At 32.5% G+C, this 27871-nt stretch overlaps 1 protein-coding gene across 1 annotated transcript in view; it reads right to left on the bottom strand.

Annotated features, from left to right (window-relative positions):
• MMP16 (matrix metallopeptidase 16) overlaps positions 1–27871 on the bottom strand; it is a 311134-nt gene that overhangs the window by 124705 nt on the left and 158558 nt on the right. Inside the window, exon 4 of the mRNA XM_001926617.6 lies at positions 13064–13368. Within this exon, the coding sequence (XP_001926652.1) occupies positions 13064–13368 (305 nt within the window). The remainder of the gene's footprint in view (positions 1–13063; positions 13369–27871) is intronic.

Raw genomic sequence — 27871 nt, 5'->3', positions numbered from 1 at the left:
CCCCAGAGGAAAATTAGCAAAGACTGGAGAGAGTTTTAGCTGGAAGACACTTTCGGTTGTTTACAGTTGGGATTGCATCTATGGGCAGAGGCCAGACATATGCAAGTAATGTATGGGAAATTTCTCCCTTCCTCTCCCCCCAAATCATCTGTCCCCAAATGTCAATAGCGCTGAGGTTGAGAAATCCTGTTCTAGACAATATGTCCTAATTATTTTACACTATATGATTTTTTCATATAGTTTTTCTTAATATTCTCTTCTTCTCTTCTTCCTGTCAAAACTGCACTTTTCACTCAATTCTTTCTTTTTTTTTATTTTTTTATTTTCCCACTGTACAGCAAGGTGGTCAGGTTATCCTTACATGTATACATTACAATTACATTTTTTCCCCCACCCTTTGTTCTGTTGCAACATGAGTATCTAGACATAGTTCTCAATGCTATTCAGCAGGATCTCCTTGTAAATCTATTCTAGGTTGTGTCTGATAAGCCCAAGCTCCTGATCCCTCCCACTCCCACCCCCTCCCATCAGGCAACCACAAGTCTCTTCTCCAAGTCCATGATTTTCTTTTCTGAGGAGATGTTCATTTGTGCTGGGTATTAGATCCCAGTTATGAGTGATATCATATGGTATTTGTCTTTGTCTTTCTGGCTCATTTCACTCAGTATGAGATTCTCTAGTTGCATCCATGTTGCTGCAAATGGCATTATGTCATCCTTTTTTATGGCTGAGTAGTATTCCATTGTGTATATATACCACATCTTCTGAATCCAATCATCTGTCGATGGACATTTGGATTGTTTCCATGTCCTGGCTATTGTGAATAGTGCTGCAATGAACATGCGGGTGCAAGTGTCTCTTTTAAGTAGAGCTTTGTCCGGATAGATGCCCAAGAGTGGGATTGCAGGGTCATATGGAAGTTCTTTTCCCATGAAAAGCTGTATTCAATGTGGTTGCTAAATTTGATTAGGATCAAATATTTCAATATTCTATATTGTTAGCAAGACCCTTTCTAATAATATAATTCTAACTACACATATTCAGTACATTAACATATATGTAATTTATGAAGTGTAGCATAATAATATAAACTTGAAAATCCATCTTCCCAACTTGTAAATAAAGTTTTGCCAACTCTTTTATATATCCTTTTATCTGCTTATATATTTTGTCCATATCGCATTCCTCTGCTTCCTTTCGAGCTAAACACGATTCTTAAAATTGTGAGATATTCTCTTGTTTTGAAAAGTACATTTATATGGTTGTATCATTTATTGTTACTTCTTTTTGAATCTTAAAACAAATGGTATCACATTGTATCTTGATTTCTGCAATCTACCCTGTTCATTACCCTGTTGAGTTCGATATTGTTTCATAGCAGCAGTAATTACATTTCCCTCCCACTTAATAGTCCATTTTTAAAAGTAAATACATAAAAATTAAAATTCATTCTTCCAAAAATCAGACTTTCAGATCTTTTTTTGCTGTTGTAATCGATGCTGGTATGAAACTATTCTTGTGTATGTCTACTGGTATACAAGAGCAAGACGTTGTTTAGATTATCAATAAATCCAGATATGAAATTATAGAATCATATCTCACATAAATTGTCAATTTAACTAGGTTTTTAAGATTTATTTATTTATTTAATTTTTGTCTTTTTGCCTTTTCTAGGGCTGCTCCCGCAGCATATAGAGGTTCCCAAGGCTTGGGGTTTAACTGGAGCTGTAGCCACCGGCCTATGCCAGGGCCAAAGCAACGCCAGATCTGAGCCACATCGGCAGCCTACACCACAGCTCACAGCAACCCTGGATTCTTAACCGACTGAGCAAGGCCAGAGATCGAACCTGCAACCTCATGGTTTCTAGTTAGATTCGTTAACCACTGAACCACACACTCCTTCTCTAAGTTTTAGCCAAAACTTTGCCAGTGGTTTGAACAGTTTAGACTCACATCCAACATGTTTAATTATTCTTTCTGATTTATATCTTCTCTGACAATTGCTATAAATTTGGGGTATATATTATGAATTGTACACAGCAGGATTTTGTTTTAATTTACTTTAAGAACTTTGCTTTTTAATTTGAAGTTTAGTCTGTTTATATTCATTGTGGTTACTAATATGTTCAAGATTTTTAAATTATTATATTCTTATTTTTAATGTGTTATTTTTTAATGCCATCAGTTTTCCTTTCTCATTTTCTAAAAGATACTGATTTTTCTGAGGCAATTTTAAAATTTTTGTTTTCTTCTACTGTTTTTCCTTCTACTATTTTGATAGTTATGCACTGCTCAAAGTTTTTTTTATTGATTGTCCTTGACAATTTACCATGCCTGTTGACCAGAAAATAATATTAATTCCTTAACCTTATCCTTAAAATAAGAATCTCAGAGTATTTCAATATTTATCTCTCCTTCCCTTGTTTTGATGCAATTATTTTTTAATAAGCTACTTCTGTCTTTTTATAGTTATACAGATTATACATTACTATTTTTTATATGTGAAATACTTATTTTCTGATCAAAATTATTTATTTTACTGTACAGCACAGGGAACAATATACAGTCTCTTGGGATAGAACAGGATGGAAGATAGCACGAGAAAAAGAATGTATATATATATATATATATATGTATGAGTAGGCCACTATGCTATACAGCAGAAATTGGCACAACACTATGAATCAAATATACTTTAATAAAAATAAAATAAAAATTATGATCAATTAAATTTTTTTTCTATTATCTAAGATTCTTCTAGGATTATTTTCTTTCAAGTCTTAGAGAGTCTTTTAAAGTTATTAAATGAATGGCCACTTTCCCATTTTTTAATCCTTTCTAAATTTCCTATTTCTCCTTAACTTTTTAAAGATAGTTTTATTGGATAATTCTAGGCTGAAAGTTATTTTTTTCTGAGCATTTCTCATATAGTTGTAGGTAAAGTGTCTTCTTTTTTGGATATTTGAAATAACTGTTTAAAAAAATTTATTGGAGTATTATTGATTCACAATGTTGTATTAGTTTCAGGTGTACAGCAAAGTGAATCAGTTGTAATACACACACATTCATCCTTTTTTACCCATACAGGTTATTAAAAACATTGATTAGATTTTCCTGTGCTATACAGTAGCTTCTTGTTATGAAGTGTCTTTTTTGTCAGTCTGTTTTGAGACACTTTTCCATATCTTTATTATCCTACAGTTACTATAAATGTGTGTGCGTGTGTGTGTGCGTGTGTGTGTGTGAGTGCGTCCATGTGTGTGAATTAATGCTGGTTTGAATAAATTGTGAGTCTATCTCAATTCTCTCTTTCTGGGATTCCAGTTGCATTAATGTTATGACTTTTGTTCTATTTTTCTTCTCAATCTTTCTTTCATGTGTTTCAGCCTTTAGCCTGCTGTTTAATTTACCCATTATTATTACATTTTCTTCTTACCATTACATTTCTAGATTATATTTTCAGCACTTCTTGAACTTCTTAAATAATACTGTTTTGCCTATTAATTTCTGTAGTTCCATATTTCCACTGTAGAGTTATCACACCTTGACATAGTATATATATTTTTAAATATAATTTCAATAACTTAAATTCCTAGAGAATAATCTCTTTTTTATTGCTGACTATAATTCATTCTGCTTGGTTTCCTTTTAGGTTTAATGAATTTTGATTTTAAACTTATATTTATATTACAACCATCTGTGAAAAAATTTGAAAGCCTAAATCTAGTATGTTTTCCTCTAGAGAGAATATGTATTTTCTTATACCATGTGGAGGGATGGATGCATCGTCTTGTCTACATCCAAGTACTGGTATTTTAATGTAGAATTTTCAGATTCCTTCTGCCCCTGAATCAAGGCTTGGTCTTTACTTTTCCCGTGTGCAGATTACTCAAAGCTCTAGTTTCAGTTTATTATTTTATTGATATTTTGAAGATATTATTTGCTAAATGTAATACCATATATTCCATAAAAGTTAGGCTTCATTGATTATCTAGCTATTTAGCAATAAGAATAATCTTTGAAAAATCTAGTCCTCCAAAAGTAGGAATTTCAAATGTTCTTTTAATATCTCTATTATATTTCTCATAGTTAATATTATAAATAATTGTATTATGCCTCTATCCTAGATTTAAAAAAAAAAACTTGCTTTTAAAATATCATGGATTTGATTGGGTCACACTGGTTTATTTTAGCTTTTATTTTTGTTGCTTTGGGAGACTGACCTGAGAAAATATTAAAAAGGTTGATGTCAGAGAATGTTTTGCCTATGTTCTCTTCCAGGAGTTTGATGGTGTCTTGTCTTATATTTGTCTTTCAGCCATTTTGAGTTTATTTCGTGCAAACTGACAAGCTTTTGCATAGCAAAGGAAACCAAAAAGAAAACAAAAAGACAACTTACAGAATGGGAGAAACTAGTTTCAAACGATGCAACTCACAAGTGCTTAATCTCTAAAATATACAAGCAGCAGCTTATACAACTCAACAGCAAAAAAGCCAACAACGTAATGGAAAAATGGGCAAAGGACCTGAATAGACATTTCTCCAAGGAAGAGATACAGATGGCCAACAAGCACATGAAAAAATGCTCAACATCACTGATTATTAGAGAAATGCAAATCAAAATTACCATGAGATACCACCTCTCACCAGTCAGAATGACCATCATTAATAAGTCCACAAATAACAAGTGCTAGGTGGGTTGTGGAGAAAAAGGAACCCTCCTGCACTGTTGGTGGGAATGTAAGCTGGTACAGCCACTCTGGACAACAGTATGGAGGTACCTTAGAAATCTATACATAGAACTTCCATATGACCCCACAATCCCACTCTTGGGCATATATCCAGACAAAACTTTCCCTAAAAAAGACACATGCACCTGCATGTTCATTGCAGCTCTATTCACAATAGCCAAGAGCTGGAAACAACCCAAATCTCCATTGACAGATGATTGGATTCAGAAGATGTGGTATATATACACAATTGAATACTACTCAGCCATAAAAAAGAATGAAATAATGCCATTTGCAGCAACGTGGATGTAACTAGAGACTCTCATACTGAGTGAAATAAGTCAGAAAGAGAAAGTCAAATACCATATGATATCACTCATCTCTGGTATCTAATATACTGCCCAAATGAAACTTTCCACAGAAAGGAAAATCACAGACTTGGAGAATAGACTTGTGGTTGCTCGGGGGAGAGGAGGGAGTGGGAGGGATTGGGAGCTTGGGGGTCAATGGATGAAAACTACTGCTTATGGAATGGATTTACAGTGAGATCCTGCTGTGTAGCACTGAAAACTATGTCTAGATACAACACAGCATGACAATGGGAGAAAAAATTATGTATACGTTTATGTGTAACTGAGTCCCCATGCTGTACAATGGGAAAAAAGTGTGTTGGGGGAAATAACAATAAAAAGTAAATTAAAAAATAAAATATCATGGATTTAATAATATTTTTATTAGAATTTTATATAATGCTTAGTCTCTCCCTTGGGTTCCTACTCTATGAAGTATAGGTTTCTACTATATTACTAACATAATAATGATCAATGAAATGTTTGTTGAAGGGAGAATATATGAAAACAAAGTAATACTAAACCTATAGGGTTATGTCTTTTTTTATGTAAATGCTGGATATTCACTCCACAATTTGCTCCTACTTTTATATTATTACCAAATCAAAAGGAAGTATCACCAGGACACATGATTTCCAAAACAATATATAGAAATATTTTAAAATACATATATTTAAAATATGTAATTCAATATTGAAAAGAACAAACATTTTAAAACAATAGAATACTGTGTATCATTCCTTCCATTTTTAGGCAATTTGCATAGATTTTAAAAAACACACACACAATGATTAGCCTTTTTTTAGCCCTCTGAAAAGAACCTGTATTTTTTTTTTCTGCCTTTCATTTATAGGATCTTTTTCTTTACTTGTAGCCTCTATTTATTTAGGGATCTGATGTCTGTTAATTTTGCCATGACTGCAATGACTCCTTTTGAACTGCATACTACTGTCATATTTTAGAAGAAAACATTTTTGCTATGTGTTAGCTTATTTCTTTTGATTTAATTTTTCCACTCTTCCTTTTGGAGAATCTATACTTCTTACACTGAAGCTATCTACTAAGTTTTCTAATATCTATCCTTGAATTTCACATTATTTTTTCTTATGTTTTTCTGAAAATGCTTGCCAAGATTTTCTTCCACATGACAAGTTCAGTTTTTATAGCAGTAATAAGTTTTCTTTTCCTGTTCCATAGAGAGTCTTTATGGGCATTTTGAGTTGTTTCCAATATTACTTTTCTGGTTCACTTGTTAAAATATTTTCAGCAATTGGCTTTTCTCCTGAGTCCTCAAGTAGATTATTTAGTATCCTTTTAATGGCATTTTCTTGTTACTAACTAGGTGAGTCTGAGCAAGCTACCAAAATTTTGTGGCTCAATTTTCTTGCAAAGTTGAATTATGTTGTTTATAAGTTTGTGAGGAATAAATGAGTTAAATACACAAAATTAATTTAAAGTAGCGAATATTAAATTTGGCTTCTATTATTATTTATTTTTCACTGTTTTCTTCTTTATGTAACTTTGAATGAGACTGATGAAAGTCAATAGAGAGTTTAAGTTACTTCTCTATTTCCCTACTTTTCTTATGACATACTGGGCAAAACCAGTATGAAACCAGCAGAGAGGCCTGATATTCCATGACCTTAGGTCAATTTCCATTGTTTAGGATACATGCATCTAATACAAGCTTGCCTGAGGTAAGAACTTACACTAAGCCCAATCTTATGCTCTGATGCTTCCAATCAATGGCAAGTTACAGTTTCCACTGTGGATTATAACAAGCACTATTTATGCTGCTACTTTGATATGTAATGAACAGAGTGTGGAGGTGGTGAGTTGTGGTGATGTTTGATTTCAAATGAAGAATTTAGTTACAAAATAAACTAAGAACAATTAGTGTACAGTCTGTTGGTTTAAACTGTTAAGAAAATTATGGTAATATATTAAATTCTATAATGGTGTGGTTGTAAGTCTGCAAAAAATATTTGCACAAAACTAAGGCAATTTATTAGTACTCTTGATAATTTAAGCAATAAAAAAACTATCAAATTATTAATTCTAACTAATTGGATTTTTTTAAAAAACATAAAGACATTAATTTTCTATATTGATAAACTAATGGCTAAATTTGAAAATTCCACTTCATTTTGCTTTGTTGCCTCCTTAGATTTTAGGATAAATAACTTACATGAAGATGAATTAAAAAGCAAATTCCTCCTATATAAGGAGAAGAATAACAGAAGGTAAATAATGGTCAATAGGTCAAAATCTTTATTAAGGAAAATTATGGTTAAACAACTTACCCACAAATACAGAGTAGTGTATTTAATTTCAAACTAGCATTGTTTTTACCTCCCAACATATTGGTGTGGCAGACCATATTGGTGTGGTTGACTAGCTGCTTATCAAACCTGTCACCTTTCTTCTACAGCCTTCCTTGTGGTTAGATGTAACCATGGGATTGAAATCTAGATAGTGGAACTTGAACAGGAATATTATATACTATTTGCAGGTCTTCTACGGTCAAAGACAAGCAAATCTACCTTGGGTCACTCAGCTGCTCTCTAGGTGCTGATGCCTGAGGCAGCTTTGGAAATCATGGCTGAGCCTCCACTTCTCTGGGTCTCTGAATAAGTGAGTGGAAAGTCCTTCTTCCCCAATGCATCAGAAAGAAATAAAATTCTACTATGTTTAAGTCATTAAAATTTCTGACTTTATCTGTTTCATTAAGAGCTCTAGATTATATGTATTTTAATGTTCATGATCCATCTTTATACCTTAGTAAAACTGATATAATGAAATAATATTTTGAGTGTGATAATACCAATTCATGTGCTATTCTCTAATTACACATGAGGACTTGTAATCATATGAAGCAGCACAACTGAGAGTCCTTAAAAATGTCAAGGCTATCAAACTTTAGGCAACCAATCTAATGAAATGAAATAAATTCAATTACATCATGTTTATTCTAGGAAGGAAGGCAGTCAGGTTTTTAAAAAGAAACTATGTTGACAGAGAAAACACCCAAGTTTTGGTAAAATCTGGAAAGGTAAGAATTATTTGGTAGAGAGCTAATGTTTTTAGAATTTAAAAAATCTCAATAAATGCTCTGATTTTAAGATGGGTTAAGGTCCTTGACAGTCTAATCATATCAAGTCCTTCTTTTATCTTCAAAATGCACAAGACAGATTGATATAGACAATATCCCCACAGACAATAGCACTTCTAGCCCTCTTGACAATATCTGTTAGGCATCTAACCCTTCCTTTTCTCAAAGATCAAAGTCTAAATCCTTGTTGGCCTCTGAGAAATACAGCAAATACAGCTGCAAGATGAGTATAAAAGGTTGAGAGGTGGCTGAGAGATGTATAAGGCTTAGGTTTACCCTTTGATAAACCTTCATTTGCACACTAATGACAAAAATCTCACTTACAGAAAATGAACTCAATCATGTCCATTGACTCAATCATCTTATCATAAAGATATTTAATTTAAACTTGGTCTATTCAAAGAATATGCGAGCTGGGATATAGAATTTGACCATTTCGCATTTAATGACTATATTAGTCTATACTCTTCAAAGAAATATAATATAATTTCTCTCCAGAGAAATAGAAATAGGATGTATATAGCTATATTAGAGTAGATTTATTATAGGAATTACCTCATGAAATTATAGAGGTTTGGAAGCCCCTGTCCTCTAATCTGTTTGCAAATTGAAGAACCAGGAAGCCTGATGGTATAATTCAGTCTAAGTCCAAAGGACTAAGATCCAGGAGTTCTGATGTACAGAATCAGGAAAAGATATTCACCCCAGGTCAAGATTGAAGACAGAATTCACCCTTCCTCTTTTGTTCTATTTTGACCCTCAATGGGTTGGATCATACCCACCCAGATGGGTGAAGGAGGATTTTCTCTACTCAGTCAACTGAATCAAGAATTCATCTCTCCCAGAAACACCCTCACAGAAACATCCAGAAGTAATATTTATCAACTATCTGGGCATCCATTAGCCCAATCAACTTGACACATAAAATTGAGCATCACAACGATGCCATAGATGTAATGATTTTGATGTCTCAGATGAAATTTTCATCATCATTTTTCTCTCTCTTTAGTTTTTAGATAGACTGCCACAACAGCTCTGGGCAGCTCTGATTTTAGGCAGTGACCTTTATGACAACAAATAGAGCCAATGCATTCTTTTTGTTAACAGAATTGTTAATAGAACTCCGTAGTAAAATAAGATATGCTTTTAGATATACCTCTGTTGTAGTTTTACATTTTTAAGATTTTTAATTTTTCTATTGAAGTCAATTTACAATGTTTTGTCAATTTTTGCTGCATAGCCAAGCAACCCAAGTCTTACACACACACACACACACATTTTCTCACATTATCCTCCATTATGTTCCATCATGAGTGATTAGATACAGTTCACTGTGATACATAGCAAGATCTCACTGCTTATCCACTCAAAATGCTACAGTTTGCATCTACTAACCACAAACTCCCAGTCCATCCCACTCCATCTACCTCCCCCCTGGAAACCACAAGATTTCCTCCACTTAGTCATAGTTTCATGTATCATTTTGATAGATAACCTTATGTTTGGAAATTATCTATTTGAAATCCTATGACTGTGGTAGTTTACTTGTCCAATTAGAAAGAATCTTTGTGGTAAGTTTGTATTTACATTGATAGTACCATTTAAAATTTACACCATAGCTAAGAAAACAATATAATAATGATGCTCAAAATTAATCTTAATATTTTGCTAGATTTAAATTTCCCAATTTACATTCAAGCAATGTATGCTTTTCAAAAACCATACCCCAGTAACATTTTTCTATTTGGAATTACTATGCAAATATTTTCACTTATCTGCTCCATAAAGAAAAAAAAAATCCTGGGAAAAAAAGCATTATATTTAGTAAGGGTGTGTGTGTGTGTGTTTACACTTATTTATTTTAATGTAACTATTTTGTAACTTACTTAATGGACATTAGCTTGAGTTTTCTAAAGGTATCATGACTATAAGCAAATTGATAGGAAAATGGATAACAATGAATTAAAGGTTACTGGCATCCTAAGACTGTTTATCTCTTTTGAGGTAGATAGAATTCAAATTGCCTTCATTAGCTGAGCAATATGCTATGGAAAATGAGCTGGGTACTTATCAAGAGGCTCTTTCATTTGCATTTTTTGCTAAAATTCTCAAGCTTCTCTGTTTTCTAGGTGCTAAAGAGCTCTGAATAGGAGAGAAAAACAATTTTTCAGATAAGCAAGCCAGGGGCATTGGAGAGCTAGATTAATGAAATGAAAAATTTATCAATGAAGATGTCAGAATTGTGCCTGTTTATTTATGATAACAGGAATACAACCTTACAGACAGGATGTAGGATGTACAAATGCATTAATTCTCCACACATGCACCAGCACTATAACAAAGCTAGAGGGTTTTTCCTTTGATAAACAATCAATAATTCATAGGACATTACCCTGGCTGCCCTACTGCTGCTAGTTAAAAGTCTGACTTTCAATTAAGCAGTATATCTTTATGGTATTACATCTTGAGCAGTCAGTTAACTTTTCCTTAATCGCTTACAATTCTGAAACACTATTATTTTGCATAGTCGTTTCCTTTAAGCTCACTCAAAAGGAAAAAGTATTCTTATTGGATCAGCAAAGGAATATTCTCCTCCAAATGAAAACTAAACATTATAAAATTGTTTTGTTTAGGTTTTTAACAGTATATATAGGCACAAAATTATTATACCTCTACAGTATAAATTAAGAGGCTATCAGACATATTAATAATGCATAATCTGAGTCAAAAGTCCATTGACTTGATTGGACACATTTAGCTCCTATGTTCTATTTCAGAATTATTTCCCACATACATACTCCTTGAAAGGCTTCTTAAATCACACAAAACACATACGCAGCCATAACACCAATCATAATCAAATCGGTAGAAAAATTCTCATTCTCTATGTCACTTCAAATGATCCTATATATCTAAAGTGTCCAGCTAATAGAGAATACATTTAAAGAATATGTGCAGTTTTCTTGAGGATTTTAATATTTTAAGAGAAAATATAGGCTATTTAATAGGCATCATCTCTGTCATATAGAATTTAAAAGAATTTTAAATGTATGAGGCCACAAAGCCAAATTAACACATATTCAAAGCATGATATTTAAAATATCTTTAACAATTAAACCCACTATTAGAATAAAATATAATTTTCTCTGTTCAGAAATTTAGAGGAAAGTCTTTCCCCTGGAAACAAATATAGTTTTGCCTGTGTCAGCAAAATTCTACTGTGATAAGTGCTATTTTCTCAATTATTGAGGATGCAAACATTTCTTCCATTATTTAAAACAATTTAGCAATTGATTTGAAGAAGTCTGAACTGCTTCATTAGAATACCTGTGTGATTTTGATAAAAAAAGAACACGTTTAATTTTAAATTATTTATCAAACCAGTATGGGCCCATACTGACACAGGCAAAACTATATTTGCTTCCAGGGGAAAGAAAGAATTAGAATTTTATTAGCTGATTAGTTTCCATTAAAAATGCACACTTGCATTTTCAACATTCTACTGTGGTGAGAAAGAAAAAAATATTTAACTCTCGATTATAAGAATTATGGAGATTACTACTTAGGAATCTTAAAACTCTAGAATCCTATAATTCCGTGAATATTTTTTAAACATAAAATTGGAAAAGAGATTGTTCCCCAGGAAGAAATAACATTTCTTACATCAAGTAACCATTATTTTAGTTTTTGAATTTTCATTTTTTACATTATTTTTGCACTTCCAAATAAAGACTAGAATATTGATAAGTATGTTGGAATATATTCATAAATAACTGGTTTTGATAAAAATAAAGATATAATATAAAATATTAACTTATGTAGTTGTACCAGATTGGGACATCAATGAAATGTTGAGACAAAAGAAAAGAGAAAAATTTTACAGATTATAAAGGTGATAATGGGAAAAAAACAAACAAAACATAGAAAAGATAAAGTAAAAACTACACCACCAATGTCAGTCAAGATTGTTACAAGTAGAAACACTGGAATAAAGTGTAAAAAACAATAGCAATAGTAGAACTTTCCCTTTCTTCCTTCCTTCCTTCCTTCCTTCCTTCCTTCCTTCCTTCCTTCCTTCCTTCCTTCCTTTCCTTCCCCTTCCTTCCTTCCTTCCTTCCTTCCTTCCTTCCCTCCTTCCCTCTTTCCTTCCTTCCTTTCCTTCTTTCTTTTGTCTTTTTAGGACTGCAACCATGGCATATGGAGGTTCCCAGGCTAGGGGTCAGATTGGAGCTGTAGTTGCTGGCCTATACCACAGCGATAGCAGTGCTGGATCCGAGATGCGTCTGCAACCTAGACCACAGCTCATGGCAATGCGCGATCTTAACCAACTGAGAGAAGCCAGGGATTGAACCTGTGCCCTTATTGATACTAGTCAGATTTGTTTCCGTTGAGCCATTATGGGAACTCCTAAAATTTTCTTAATACTTGTCCTATGATTTGAATACCATAAAATATTTTAAATTAATTTTTATAGAAAACAAAACTCACTTTAGACAATTTATAGAATAAAGTTCTAATCTTTAACCAAAAGCCACCTGACCTTTACAAATTCTTGTTTTAAAATGCTATATAAACAGTCTCATATATATATTTTTTGAAATTTTTCTTTTTTCTTTTTTTTGGCTATACCTGCAGCATATAGAAGTTTCCAGGCCAGGGATCGAATCTGCGCCACAGCAGCAACCCAAGCTACTGCAGTAGTAGTGACAGATCATTAACCTGCTGGGCCACAAGAGAACTCCATATTTTTTGATAACTTTAAGAACAAATTTATTTTGTTTAGTTTAAGTTTGTACATTGGTAAATCACCTGGGAATTCCAAAGATAAAAAAAAGGAACTATTTACAGTTAAAAAAAAATTGTGTACTTACCGTCATGATTAGGATTTCCTAGTGTCCATGGCTCATCTGAGTCAAAATGAGTATCTCCCCCAATTCCTGGTCCAGGGAAATAAGCATGTGCCAAAAATCCTCCCTCTCCATCAAAGGGAGAACTGTCCCCATGAAAGCCCGATGCAAAAATGATGGTTATATCCACATCGCGTTTGCCATTTTCTAATTCACTGTAGGGAACTTCTTCAAATGTCAGAGGAGTTACATTCTGCCACACGTCAAAGGCACGACGAATAGCTTTACGGGTTTCAGGGTCTCCAACTTTTGGAGTTACGTTCTTTATACTGAAATTTGAAAAAGAGAATAATCGGTATGGATTTCTTATATATAATCTGACATTACAGATTGCTTTATTACAAATTTTTAACTATCCAGTTGAGTAAAAAAACAGAAAAAGAGTCTCATGTTTTAAATAGAAAAAACAATTAATCCCTTCGTCTTTATTGCAAGATCTCACTACACTGGGCCTTTTCATTCTCGGCTGTATACAATACAAATGAGATCTTCTCTGCAGAATGGTTAGCAATGGGGTAATTAGATCAGTCACTTTGTCTCCTGGACGATAGAAAGGTCGCTTTGCCAAATGATCAAACAGTTGCAGCGATTCCATACTGAAATAAAAAATTCAATTTCTGTCTGATAATAATTACTTTTAGGGTCACACTATTGTGTGCACACATGTTACTTCCAAATAGTGTCTTTATGCTCTTATCCATGAACACCAATGCAGTGGCCACAACGTTATTTCCTAGTTGTCAAAGGAAAGGTCAATTAATCAGTTTCTGATTATCTAGTGTTTTCTCACATAATTAATTTCCCTAGTTAAAATAATGTGAGAATAGCTTTTTAATACAAATATTTAACTGTTTTTTGAATTTAAAGAAGTAATGTGGACAGTATTCAACTAGCTTATTTGTCTTGAGGCTAATGACAAATGGGAAGAATTATAAATATTTTTCCAATTTACTTAGCATGAATCAGATAATTCTCTTTTCTCATTTCTTTTTCTATATTTTTCTAAATAGAACATTAATTTAGCAAGTTTATGTATATTTAAGTAGTTTATATTGTGGTAATATCATCTTTGTGAAAAGTAATGAGTTAATTTCATAAGAATCATCAATAAGTTTCAGACCCGTACAACCAATAATCCTATACCCATGAATCCATGAATTTCACAAAGGGAAATCTTAGTACATAAGAGGGTATATTATTCAGGTGAGTATTTATTGCAATGAAATAATAAAAGAATTGGAAGCTAAATAATATACAGATTATGGAGTCTCTATTGCATGTCATAATATATATGTAAGACTCAAAATTATTTTGCCATTTTAAAGCTATTTAATGGTATAGAAAATATTTAAGATATACTTTCTGGTAGAAAAATATTATGCAGATTATATTTTTTAATCTAATTTTAACTATGTCAAGGATTATTACCAATGTTAGGCAGGAATCATATTGACATAATAGTAATGGCATTAATTGAGCATTTACTATGAGCCAGGCAAGCAGTTAACAATATCTTATTTAACCCCCTGAGTAACCCAGTGAGATGGACACGTATACCTATTATACAAAGAAAGAAATTGAGATTTAGAGGAATTTAGAGAAAATTTGGAATGGTGAAATTAGTTTTTCTGTTGCAACATTCTGACTCAAGAATCAATCTACCTTGAATTCTAAGCTAGATCACACATCTAAAACAAGGTTTTCACTATTTTCTAATAGATAGCATAGACCATACTTACAATAACTATTTGATGATAAATATCTTTCATTATATAAAAGAAAATGAGGATAAAAACCAAGTGAAAATGGAATTGGCACCGTGAGTGTTCCAGGAAGAAGAAATGACAGGTGAAAGGCCCTGAGGTGGAGACATGCTTGGCAAGTTGAAAGAATGGCAAGGTGGCTGGTATAGTTTGAGCAGAGACAGAGGGCAAGTGATTGCCAAGATATGAATTTTCTTTTGTTAATGTGGGGAGTTCCCTTCGTGGCTCAGTGGTTAACAAACCCAACTAGGAAACATGAGGATGCGGGTTCAATCCCTGGTCTCTCTCAGCGGGTCAAGGATCCAGCATTGCCATGAGCTGTGGTGAAAGTTGCAGATGTAGCTTGGATCTGTCATTGCTGTGGCTTTGGTGTAGGCTGGCAGCTCCTACTCCTAGCCTTGGAACCTCAATGTGACACGGGTTAAGCCCTAAAACTTAACTTAGTTAATGTGGTTTACGATGTTGATTTATTTGCATATGTTGAACCATCCTTGTGAACCTGCGATGAATCCCACCTGGTCGTGGTGTATGATCTTTTCTATACGTTGTTGGATTCAGCAGGCTAAAATTTTGTTGAGATTTTTTGCGTCAATATTTATCAAAGATATTCGCCTATAGTTTTCTTTTTTGGTGGTATCTTTGTCTGGTTTTGGAATTAGGGTGATGGTGGCATCAAAGAATATCTTTGGGAGTGTTCCTTTGTCTTCAACCTTTTGAAAAAGTTTAAGAAGGATGGGTATAAATTCCTCTTTGTATGTGTGGTAGAATTCATCCGTGAAGCCATCTGGTCCTGGACTTTTATTTGTAGGAAGTGTTTTTATGACATATTCGATTTCATTTCTAGTGATCCATCTGTTCAGTTAATCTATTTCTTCTTGATTCAGTTTTGGCAGGCTGTAAGTCTCTAGAAAGTTGTCCATTTCTTCTATGTTTTCAAATTTGTTAGCATACAAATGATCATAGTATTCTCTCAAGGTTTTTTGTATTTCTGTAGTGTCAGTTATGACTTCTCCCTTTTCATTTCTTATTTTGTTTATTTGGGTTTTTTTTTTTCTCTCCTCTTCTTGAGTCTAGCCAGAGGTTTGTCAATTTTATTTACCTTTTCAAACAACCAGCTCTTGGTTTGATTGATTTTTCCATTTTTTTTTAATCTCTATTTTATTGATTTCTTCTTTGATCTTTATGATGTCCTTTCTTCTGCTGACTTTAGGTTTTGTTTGTTGTTCTTTTTTTAATTCATTTAGGTGGTGAGTTAAGTTGTTGATTTGAGATTTTTTTCTTCTTTTTTGAGGAAGGCCTATATTGCTATGAATTTCCCTCTGAGCACTGCTTTTGTGCATCCCATAGATTCTGAGTGGTTGTGTCTTATCATTTGTCTCAAGGTATTTTTTAATTTCCTTCTTGATTTCCTTATTGACCCATTGGTTTCTTAGTAGCATGTTGTTTAGTCTCTATGTAGTAAGTTTTTTCTCATTTCTTTTCCTGTGGTTGATTTCTAGTTTCATGCCATTGTGGTCAGAGAAGCTACTTGAAATAATTTCTACATTCTTAAATTTCTTGAGATTATCTTTGAGCCCCAGGATGTGATCAATTCTTGAGAATGTGCCATGTGCACTTGAGAAGAATGTATATTCTGATTTTTTTGGATGTAATGTCCTGAAAATGTCGATTAAGTCTAACACTTAATTCTTGATTGAGTTTTTTTCATTATGCTATTTCATTGATTCTTTTAAACTCTGGTAAATTTTGTAAATTTTACCTAAAAAAAATGAATATTTTCTTTAAAGATCATGCCTTAACAACCCTACAAAATAATGTGGGAAATGTAAGACATCTTTATTCATCAGAACAATTGGTACTGAAGGCAAGGTATATTATTTTATTTTTAAGGTCACTGTGGAAAGTCAGGATTTGCTAGTTTTAATTTCATTGTCTCCATACCAATTCATTTAACATTTCTACATATTAAAAGCGGAGTAGTTCCCCTTCAAGTTTTTCATAGAGTGATAAATCTTTTCTAAAGTTAGAGTATTAGAGTATCTTTAATATGAAAGTGAGAATAAAATTAAATATTTTGGGATTTAGTATTATATATTCAAAGTCAAAAGAAGCTAGAACTCTGCTTTACAGTTCTCAATAGAAACATATAAATTTCTCCATGATAAGTGAGATATTGAGTTTATTTCACTATCTTTAGGGTAATTTTAAAGTGTGAGAATTTGACATTTAAAGAAACAGTAAATTTGGGGAGAGAGAGACTTACTAACAAAACTTTACCAAAATACACATGTGTTTTCTTTACTGATGGAACTGTAGGAATTATTTTCCTTTATTCTGTAAAGTAAATTAATGCAAATGTAAAATTATCAAACATTTGTTCATTTGAATATGTTATGGGAAATGTGAAACAGGGACATTGCCAAAGGTTTCATTCTTTACAAGTCAAGTACACTTTATTTATTCAGAAAACATAGTAAATATTACCCAATGCCTAAAATTACTATGTAAATTCAGAATTCTCTAGTTTTAACATCACTGGAAATACAAATTTATATAATAAAAAAATCTACATATTAAAAATAATTATTCCCCCTCAAATTTTGATACAGTGATAAATATTTTTTTCAAAATTTGTGGTACCATTTTATCTTCAATTTCCAAAGTAAGAAAAAAACTCAATACTTTGGTGTTTAGTTGAGATACAGAGTTGTATGATACCCTTGTGTCAAAATATTTTGGTATGGCTAAGGCTAAATATTCTTTACTCAGTTCAATAGAGAAAAAATTAGTTTTTCAGAAAAGCTTGCTAATATTTTATTATAAATTATTATAATAACTAAAGGGAATCTATTTTAACTGTGAAAGTACACAGTTGCAAAGAATATAAAAGAGTAAAATAATAAACTACATAATTAAATTATTAGCAAAACTTTGTCCAGAATGTATAAAATGTTCTGTCAGAGGACATCCAAATAGACTTATTTATAATAATTTTATTCATATTAAGAATACAATGAATTTTGTTATTGTAAATAATTATCATAATAAGATTATTGTAAAAAATCTTATATATACATAATCTTATTCACATTATGTCCTATAGTTGATATGTTTCATTTTTTTAGGTGCAAGAAATTATCAGAGATTAACTACGGAGCCCTTCTGGAAAAATTTAAATATTTAGCTATCTCCCAAGATGACTGCTTCACGGGTAAGGCAGACTTCAGTACATATTGCTTTGTGTCTTATTTAAATACTGTCTGTTTCTCTCAGCCTGTTGTGTACGCTGGACAGGCAAGTTGAAGTCAATACCATAACCAATTTCAGTGAGCTCACTGGGTTTAGAGAGAATGATGAGAAATGTTTCTGGGGAGGAACTGATTATTATTTAGCAATCTCAATGTTTCTTTTCTCTGCATATATTATTACTACAATAATAACTTCTAGTGTGTATCCTTGCTAGTCTCAGAAGCATTAATTTCTTTTTTAAATTTTATTTTTATTTTATTTTCGAATTTAGTTGATTTACAATGTTGTGTTATTTTCATGTATTTTCAAAGTTATTTAGTTATACTATACATATATCCATTATTTTTCAGATTCATTTCCCTGAGGTTATTACAAAATATTGAATAGAGCTCCCTGGGCTCAGTATAACCTTGTTGATTAACTATTTTATGTATAGTAAGTTATATATGTTAACCCCAAACTCCTAATTTATCCCTCCCCACCGCATTCCCCCTTTGGTGTTTGTTTTCTAAGTCTATGAGTCTGTTTCTGTTACATAATTAAGTTAATTTTTATCATTTTTTTATATTCCACATATGTCATATCATATGATATCACTTTCTTAGTCTGACTTACTTTACTAAGTATGATAATTTTAGGTCCATCCATGTTGCTTCAAATGGCATTGTTTCATTCTTTTTATGGAAAATATTTCATTGTACATATATACCACATCTTTTTTTTTTTTATCTATTTCTCTGTTGATGGACATTTAGATTGCTTCCCTGTCCTGTCTATTGTAAATAGTGCGGCTATAAACACTGGTGTGCATTCATCTTTTCAAACTATGGTTTTCTCTGGGGCCCAGGAGTAATACTGCTGAATAATACGGTAGTTTTCTTTTTAGTTTTTTATGAATCTACAAACCTATTTCCAAAGTGTTTGTACCAAAGTACATTCCCATCAACAGTGTAGAAGGGTTCCCTTTTCTCCATGCCCTCTCCAGTACTTATCTTCTGTAGGTGTTTTGAAGATGCCCATTCTGACCAGTATTAGATAATATCTCATTGAGTTTTGGTTTTCATTTCTCTAATAGTTAGCATGGTTGAGCATCTTTTCATGTGATTTTTGGACATCTGCATGTCACAGAAGATTAATTTAAAATCAAGTTTAGCTAAAGGAAAACTTTACTAGGAAAATTGGTATTAATTAATATAATACAATAGTATTATCATATCAATTAATATATTATGAGTACTCATTAATATAATATCATTTTTAAAAGATGCCTATGGCAATTGAATACTTATTCAATTGGTCATTTATTACAGAAAATATTATTTTAGAGTTTATATTTAGAGGAAAGGAATTTAGACTAAATCTGTGTTATATAATATTCAGTAAACCTGAAAAATAAAGATCTACTTGAAAAAAAATGATGCTACTCATTTAAGGTCTTATTTTTTTTTGAACAAATTTTAACCAAAGCCTACTAAGAATGCATCAGTTTATTCAACAACTATTTATTGAGAGACTATTACACAGCAGGCACCCTACTAGGTTTGGGGAAGCCAAAAATGGATATGTTCTCTAATACAATGAAGCTCCTGTATGGTCTTGAAGTAACATACAGTATACTATTTTACAATTATTCATTTAGCATACCTGTCTCTCATACTATACTACATTCTCCATGGGAGCAGAGGCCTTGCCTAACATCTGTCTATTGCCACTTCTGCAACACAAGGCTGTTCAATAACTATTTATTGAATGAAAACACCTAATTACCCATGAAGCAAAAATTGCCAAAAAAAAATGATCGTAAAGATTCAAGGAAGAGATGAATTGTCACCAGTTTTATAATTATAACCAGCATATTAAATTTTGTATCAGCCAAAGTTATAATACATAACTAAGCCTATAATACTTACATAGCCTAAGAAAACATAAACAGTATGACCTCAAAATTTCCCATTTCTAGGTATCAAGCATTGAGGTCTTTAAAGTGGAAGGCCTAGGAGCATAGACAGTCACTTTAAAGGGATTAATTATGGAAAGTTCCTTCCAATTCCACATTTCAAAATTAGGAAGAGGTCTTAAAGTTATGTAATCTAAATTTACAACCATTCTACAAATGTTCTCTAATTTCCCTGACAAGTGAATACATTTTTTGGCTTATATGTTTCCAATGATGAAGATTTGTAGGATGGATGATTTAATTTTCCAATAGCTCAAAATATAAGTATTTGAGAATAACTGGAAACTTTTCCCCTAAATATTTTTTTCTATCATGTTGAGAATCCTTGACTCTAATCTCAAGCTCTTCCTTATGTAGATTGTGTTCAAAATTTCTTAGCATTTTCTTTTTAGAGGTTTTCATTAATTTGCCAAGAATCACCTGAAAATGCAGTTGCCTAAAGAGAAAAGGATACATCAGGTGAAGTGTAGACAGGAAAACAGAAAAAAATTAGTATTTCCATTGCTTTGCTTTCTATAAATCTAAACTGGACATTCTAGATTTTTTGTGAGTCACATTACAACTGTTGGCTCAAATTGAGTTTGTAATCAAATAAAACTAGAATTGGCCACCCTCACACCAACTCCTGTCTTTATTCTTAATGTCAGATTTAGCTATCCTTTCAATGAATATTTCTCTCTCTCTCTCTCTTTTTTTTTTTTTTTTTTTTTTTTGTGGCATATGGGAATGTGGAGGTTCCCAGGCTAGGGGTTGAACAGGAACAGTAGCCTATGCCACAGACAGAGCAACACCAGATCTGAGCTGAGTCTGCGACCTATACCACAGGTCATGGCAATGCCAGATCCTTAACCCACTGAGCAAGGCCAGGACTCAAACCTGCATCTGCATGGATACTAGTGAGATTTGTTTCCACTGAGCCATGACAGGAACTCCTCAACGAATAACATTTTTTGAGCTCCAATGTCATTTTTTATATTTATTTTCCCAAATATAGTAAAAAAGTAGTAGCAAATTATATTACTTACTTAGTATACTCAAGGCAACTTCTTAATCCTTTACACATATTAACTTTAAAATGCAATATCCTTAGCTCTCACTCTGAAATTTTATTATCCCATTATAATACTCTCAACAATTTCTGGGATTTGTCTGATAAATTTAAAGAGTTAAGATTATAGTCAGCATTTATTAAGCACTAACTATGTTTCAAGCACTGTACTAAGTATTTTTTTTCCTACTGCCTGACTTAATCGTCTATCAAGCCTTATGAGGTAGGTACTGTTATAATACTTACTTTGTACACAAGGAAAATGAGAATTAGAAAATTAAGTAATCTGATCCCAGTTTTATAGGTAGCAAGTATCAGAGCAAGGATTTAAATCCACATCTTTCTTACTCCAGAATTCTTAATCACATGGTATACCTATCAATAGTCTGGAAGTTTACAGGGTAAACCCCTAATTGTTTGAAAATTCAAAACTATCTGAGAGAATTCTCAGTAGAGGGACACAACATAATTTGAATTATAATCTGTCCTGAACATAAAGGCTCTTAATAATTTCTCTCTTTCTTTCTTTTTAAAATAAATGGTGTAGTTAGTACCTAAGGAGGTAGGGACACTAAACAGCATACACAGTTGAGTTTGGAAATTAAGTCAGAAAAAGAATACTACCTGAAATAAAAATAATAGACACTGATATACAGGGTTGTATAAGTATTATAAGTCTAAAATTGATTATTTAGACTTTACAATTAGTATTTATTAATTTTTATATGGTACAGAGTAAGATTCATTGTTTTTCATATAGATAACCAATTACCACAGGATAACTTAACAAGTAAAAAAGCCCATCCTTTACTTGCTGATATATATAGCCCGCTCTGGCATAAATCATATTTTTTAAATATGTATGGGTCTATTTCTATGGTCTCTTGCCTGTCCTGTTGGACTATTTATCTATCTCTGTGCTAACACCACATATTGCCTTATTTATCTTTGATTTAAAGTAAGTATCCATATCTAGTAGGTGAGAACATTTTGATCAATATTAGGCCTTCACTAATCTGCAAAGATTTTTAAGTCTTTTTTTAATTATACAAAAAATATTATTGAGAGTTTGTTAGAATTGCATTGAATTTGTGAAATATTTGAACCATCATTTTATCTTTTTATTAAGAGCAAAATATATCTATACATTTATTTTTGGTCTTTTTTATGTCTTTTAGTTCATAAAAAGAAGAAAAAAGATTCCTTGGAGTTTCCATCGTGGCTCAGTGGTTAACGAATCTGACTAGAAACCATGAGGTTGTGGGTTCGATCCCTGCCTTTGCTCAGTGGGTTGACGATCTGGTGTTGCCATGAGCTGTGCGTGGCTCAGATCCTGCGTTGCTGTGGCTCTGGCATAGGCTGGCAGCTACAGCTCCGATTAGACTCCTAGCCTGGGAACCTCCACCTCCATATGCTGTGGGAGCGGCCCAAGAAATGGCAAAAAGAGGAAAAAAAAAAAGATTCCTAATATTCTTCGTAAAGGGTGTACACATATTTTGTAGATTTATTCTCACTCTTATATTTTTGTGTCTATTTTAAATGATAATTTTGTAAAGATTATACACTGTGGTATGTGTATGTGTGTGTACATTGTACATTGGTCTTGTAAAAACTCTCTGACATGAAAAGTGATTGGAAGTTGTCATTCCCAACCTCACAACAAGAAAAAAAGTTGAGCAAACACAAAATGAACAATTCTTAGCTCCATCAGATAACTGTAGTCATAGGGCAAACTGCCCCCAAATTGGAAAGATAGATGAATACAAAGAATCACAGCTTACCAGGAGCAAAAGTCCCTGAGTCATTCCTGATTCATATGATAAAAGAAAAAAAAAATTAAAAGGCTAAGATAACTATTCTGAGTTAACAGCTTCATAAGTCAAATCCACTTAAAACAAACAAACAAAAACAGTGAGATTTGATCACAGGATTAAAGACTGCTTACTCTCCATAATACTTTAAACTGTACCATCAGGGATCAGTGGATAATAACAGTGGATGACAAATAAGAAGGGTGCAAGATACAAAACCTATTTATGAAAGAGTTTCTAAAGAAATTCAGAGACAACAGGTGAGACAAAAACCAGGACAGAAGAAACTGAAGCTTCTAAACACCTTCAGCTGTAACATTAAACAGCCAAATTCCTAACCGAATAAACATAAAACCTAATACTAAATGCTTATACCTCAGTTTCCACAATTGAATGCATCATGTCTGGCTTTCAACAAAAGTTAATAGCATGCTAAAAGGCAAAAGAAAACACAGACTAAAGAGACAATGGCAGAGATTTTGGTATTATCAGAACAGGAATTTAAATTAAATATGATCAGTCTTTTAAGGGCTCTAATGGAAAAAGTAGGCAACATGAAAAAACACATGGGTAATACAAGCAGAAAGATGGAAAATATAAGAGAGTGAAAAGAAAATGATAGAAATAAAAATATCAAGAGAGATGAAGAATGTCTCAGATGGGCTCATAATGAGACTAAAGATATCAATGGAAGAATCAGTGATCTTTAAGATAACTCAATAGAAACTTCTCAAACTGAAAAGCAAAGAAAAAAAGCATGAAAACAGAGCATCCAAGGGTTGTGGGACATTTAAAAGTGCAATATAACTCACAGACATAGAAAAAAAAGAGTACGGTCACAGAGGGAAATGGAGGTGGGGGAGGGATGAATTAGGATTTGGGGATTAGCAGATACAAACAACTAAAATAGATAAACAACAAGGTGCTATTGTAGAGTTCAGGGAAATATATTCAATATTCTGTTATAAGCCATAAAGGAAAAGAATAAGAAAAATAATATATAGATATAAATACACATATATACAGATATACTATGTACCTATATGCACTGATGTGCATGAATATATAGTATATATGTACCATATATAAAATTGAATCACTTTGTTGTATAGTATAGCAGAAACTCAGACATTATAAATAAACTATACATCAGTAATTTTTTGCAGTGCAACATAACAATGAGAATACTAGAAGGAGAAGAGAGATAGGAACAGAAGACGTATTTAAAACAACAACTGGAAATGTTCTAAAATAATAAGAGATAACGAATCACAGATGTAGGATTTTCAGAGAGCAAAATCTACACATAGGCATATTATATCCAAACTGCAGAAAACTGAAGACAAAGGGAAAACCTTGAAAGCAGCCAGAGAGGAAGGAAAAAAATTTTATCTACAAAGGAACAAAAGACACCAGTTCAATCAGACTTCTCAAAAACCATCTATGCAAGAAGAAAAAAAGAAGTCAACCATGTGAAGTAATGCATGTTAATTAAACTTATTGTGGTAATCATTTCATAATATATACAAATATCGAAGCATTTGTTGCATACCTTAAACTTATGTCCCAATTATATGTCAATTTACATACCAATTATATGTTAATAAACCTGGGTGGGGGGGAGAAGAGAGTGAAGTGAAGTGAAATATTTAAAATGTTCCAAGAATAAAACCATCAACCTAGAATTATGTATCTAATGAAAATATCATTCAAAGGTGAGGGAGAAAGAAGACTTTCTTAGACAAAGAAAAACTGAGGGAATAGGTTGCCAGAAGATTGTCCTTGTATCAAACTTTTAAAAAATTCTTTATAAAGAGAAGGAAAACATCACTAAAAATTCCATGGCGTTCCCATTGTGGCTCAGCAGCTTAAGGACCCATCATATGAGGATCTAGGTTGACCCCTGGCCTTGCTCAGTAGGTTAAGGATCCAGCATTCCATAAGCTGCAGCGTAGGTTTCAGATGCAGCTCATATCCAGTGTTGCTGCAGCTGTGGCATAGGTTGTAGCTGCAGCTCCAATTTGGCCCCAGGATGGGGAACTTCCATATGCCACAGGTGTAGCGGTAAAAAGGAGAAAAAAAAGAAATTCCAATCCAATTTATTTATATAAAGTAAGAGTATTAAAGAAGAAATACATGAAAGTAAAATAAAATTATTTTTAATTGATGTAACAAAACTGTTTGCTCAAAATAATATGTAAATGATATATTGGGTAATTATAGACTATGTATAAGTGAAAATGTGCCAAATATTATAGGGGAAGAGGAAAAAATTAGGATTTCTCTATTATAAGGTACCTGTAATAACTGTGATGTGGTATAGGGTTATATGAAAGTACACTTAGATTAGTTGTTAAGCATACAGAAAATTCTAGGCATCTCTAACATAAATGTTAAAAGACTATAGTTGATATGCTAATAGAAAACGGAAAATATATATATATAAAATGTTCAGAGAAGGCATAAAAAGAAAGAAGACAAAAAATAAAAGCAAAAAACAACAGCAAAGGCAGCAAAAATTTACAAATATATTAGATATAAACTAAATATATCAATAATTACTTGAAATGTGAATAGACCTAATATACCAATGGAAAGACCACAAAAGTGGATCAAATAAAACAAGATAGAAAATTATACATTGTGTACAAGAAACCCATAGTAAATATATAGATGCTGATAGATTAAAAATAAATGTGATAAAGAGAAATATATCATAGTGCAATAATCAAAAGAAAAACATAATAACTTCATTATTTACAGAAAAGTACTTCTTCAGAGCAAGGAAAACTACCAGCAATATAAAGAAGGGCATTATGTAATAATAAAGGTATGAATATTCCAAGAAGACATAATAAATCATAATGTGTATGTTTAACAACAGTAATAAAATACATGAGGCAAAAATCTATAGAAGTGTAAGAAGAAATAGACAAATGTATAATTATAATTGGAGATGCAGCACCCCTTTATCAGTAATTGACAGATCTTGCTGATAAAATATAGATAGGGATACAACTGAGCTGAACAGCATCATTAATCAACTTGAGCTAATTAATACATATAGACATTTTATCCAAAACCAGCAGAATAGTCATTATTCTCAAGCTCACATGGAATATTCACCAAGGATAAGTGGGAAAATCTCAGAATGCTTAAGGATACAACACATTTATTAATAAAATATGAGTAAAAAAAACTCAAGGAAAATTTTATATTATTTGAACTAAATTAAAATGAAAACACAACAAAATTTTTACAATGCAGCAAAAGTGGTATTTAAAATAAAATTTGTAGAACTAAATTCATATTAGAGGAAAATAAAGATAAATATATTCTATGCTTCTACATTAGCAAATTAGGGGAAAAAAGCAAACAGAATAAAAATAATTTCAAGACAAAACAGAAAATTTAAAAAAATAAAGCCATTTCTCTGAAGAAATCAATGTAACTGGTAAATCTCTAGTGAGACTAACAAATGAAAAAGGAGAGAAGACACAAATTACTAGTATCAGTTATGAAAGAGGGCAAGGTGATGCCTGAATTGTGTATCCCCTCACACAATTGCACATCTTTCATTTTAGGTCAAAAGCTATAAGTGATTAATCTTAGTGAAAAAAATATGTCAAAAAGCTAAGACAGACTAAAAGCTAGGCCTCTGTACCAAATGGTTAGCCAAGTTATGAATGCACACAAAAAGTTCTTGAAGGAAATCAAAAATGCTACTCCAATAAACACACAGATAAAAAGAAAAAACCCTTATTGCTGATATGGATAAAGTTTTAGTGGTTTGGATAGATTGCACCAGCCACACATTCCTTAAGCCAAAGCTTAATTCAGGGCAAGGCCCTAACTCTCTTCAATTCTATGAAGGCTAAGAGAAGTGAAGAAGCTGCAGAAGAAAAGTTTGAACTTTTTTATGGCTGAGTAGTATTCCATCATGTATATATACCACATCTTAACCCACTCATCTGTAGATGGGCATTTAGGTTGTTTCCATGTCTTGGCTATTATGAATAGTGATGCAATGAACATATGGGTACATGTATCTTTTGCAATGAAAGTTTTGTTTGGGATTAATAGTTGCAAAATATTGCATTTGGAGTGGATAATCAATGAGATCCTTTTGTATAGTACAGATAACTATAACTAGTCACTTGCTATGGAACATGATGGAGGATAATGTGAGAAAAACTGGGTCACTTTGCTGTGCAGTAGAAATTGACAGAACATTATAAATCAACTATAATGAAAAAACTAAAAATCATATCAAAAAATATTTGAAGCTAACACAGGTTGGTATGTGAGGTTTAAGGAAAGAAGCTCTCTCCATAATGTGAAAGTGCAACGTGAAGCAACAAGTGCTAATATAGAAGCTGCAACAAGTTATCCAGAAGATCTAGCTAAGATAATTAATGAAGGTTGCAACTCTTAACATTAAATTTTAAATGCAGATGAAACAGCCTTATTATATTGGAAGATGTCATCCAGGGTTTTCATAGGTAGAGAGAAGTTAATGCCCACTGTTGAACATACTGCTCAGAAGAAAAGATTCCTTTCTAAATGTTACTTTTTTTTTCTCTTTTTGTCTTTTCTAGGGCCGCTCCCACAGCATATGGAAGTTCCCAGGCTAGGGGTCTAATCGGCACTGTAGCCACCAGGCTACACCAGAGTCACAGCAATGTGGGATTCTAGCCACGTCTGCAGCCTACACCACAGTTCACGGCAACACCGGATCCTTTACCCACTGATCAAGGCCAGGGATCAAAATTGCAACCTCATGGTTCCTAGTCGGATTCGTTAACCACTGTGCCAGAGGGGAACTCCGAAATGTTACTTCTTATTGCCAATGCACTTGGACACCCAAGAGCTCTGAGGGAGATATGTATCAAGAATCATATTGTCGCAATGCCAGCTAACACAACAGCCATTCTGTAGCCCATA

The sequence above is a fragment of the Sus scrofa genome, chromosome 4 (assembly GCF_000003025.6).
Source record: "Sus scrofa isolate TJ Tabasco breed Duroc chromosome 4, Sscrofa11.1, whole genome shotgun sequence".
Lineage (NCBI taxonomy): Eukaryota > Metazoa > Chordata > Mammalia > Artiodactyla > Suidae > Sus > Sus scrofa.
This window is presented reverse-complemented; position numbering and strand designations above follow the sequence as displayed.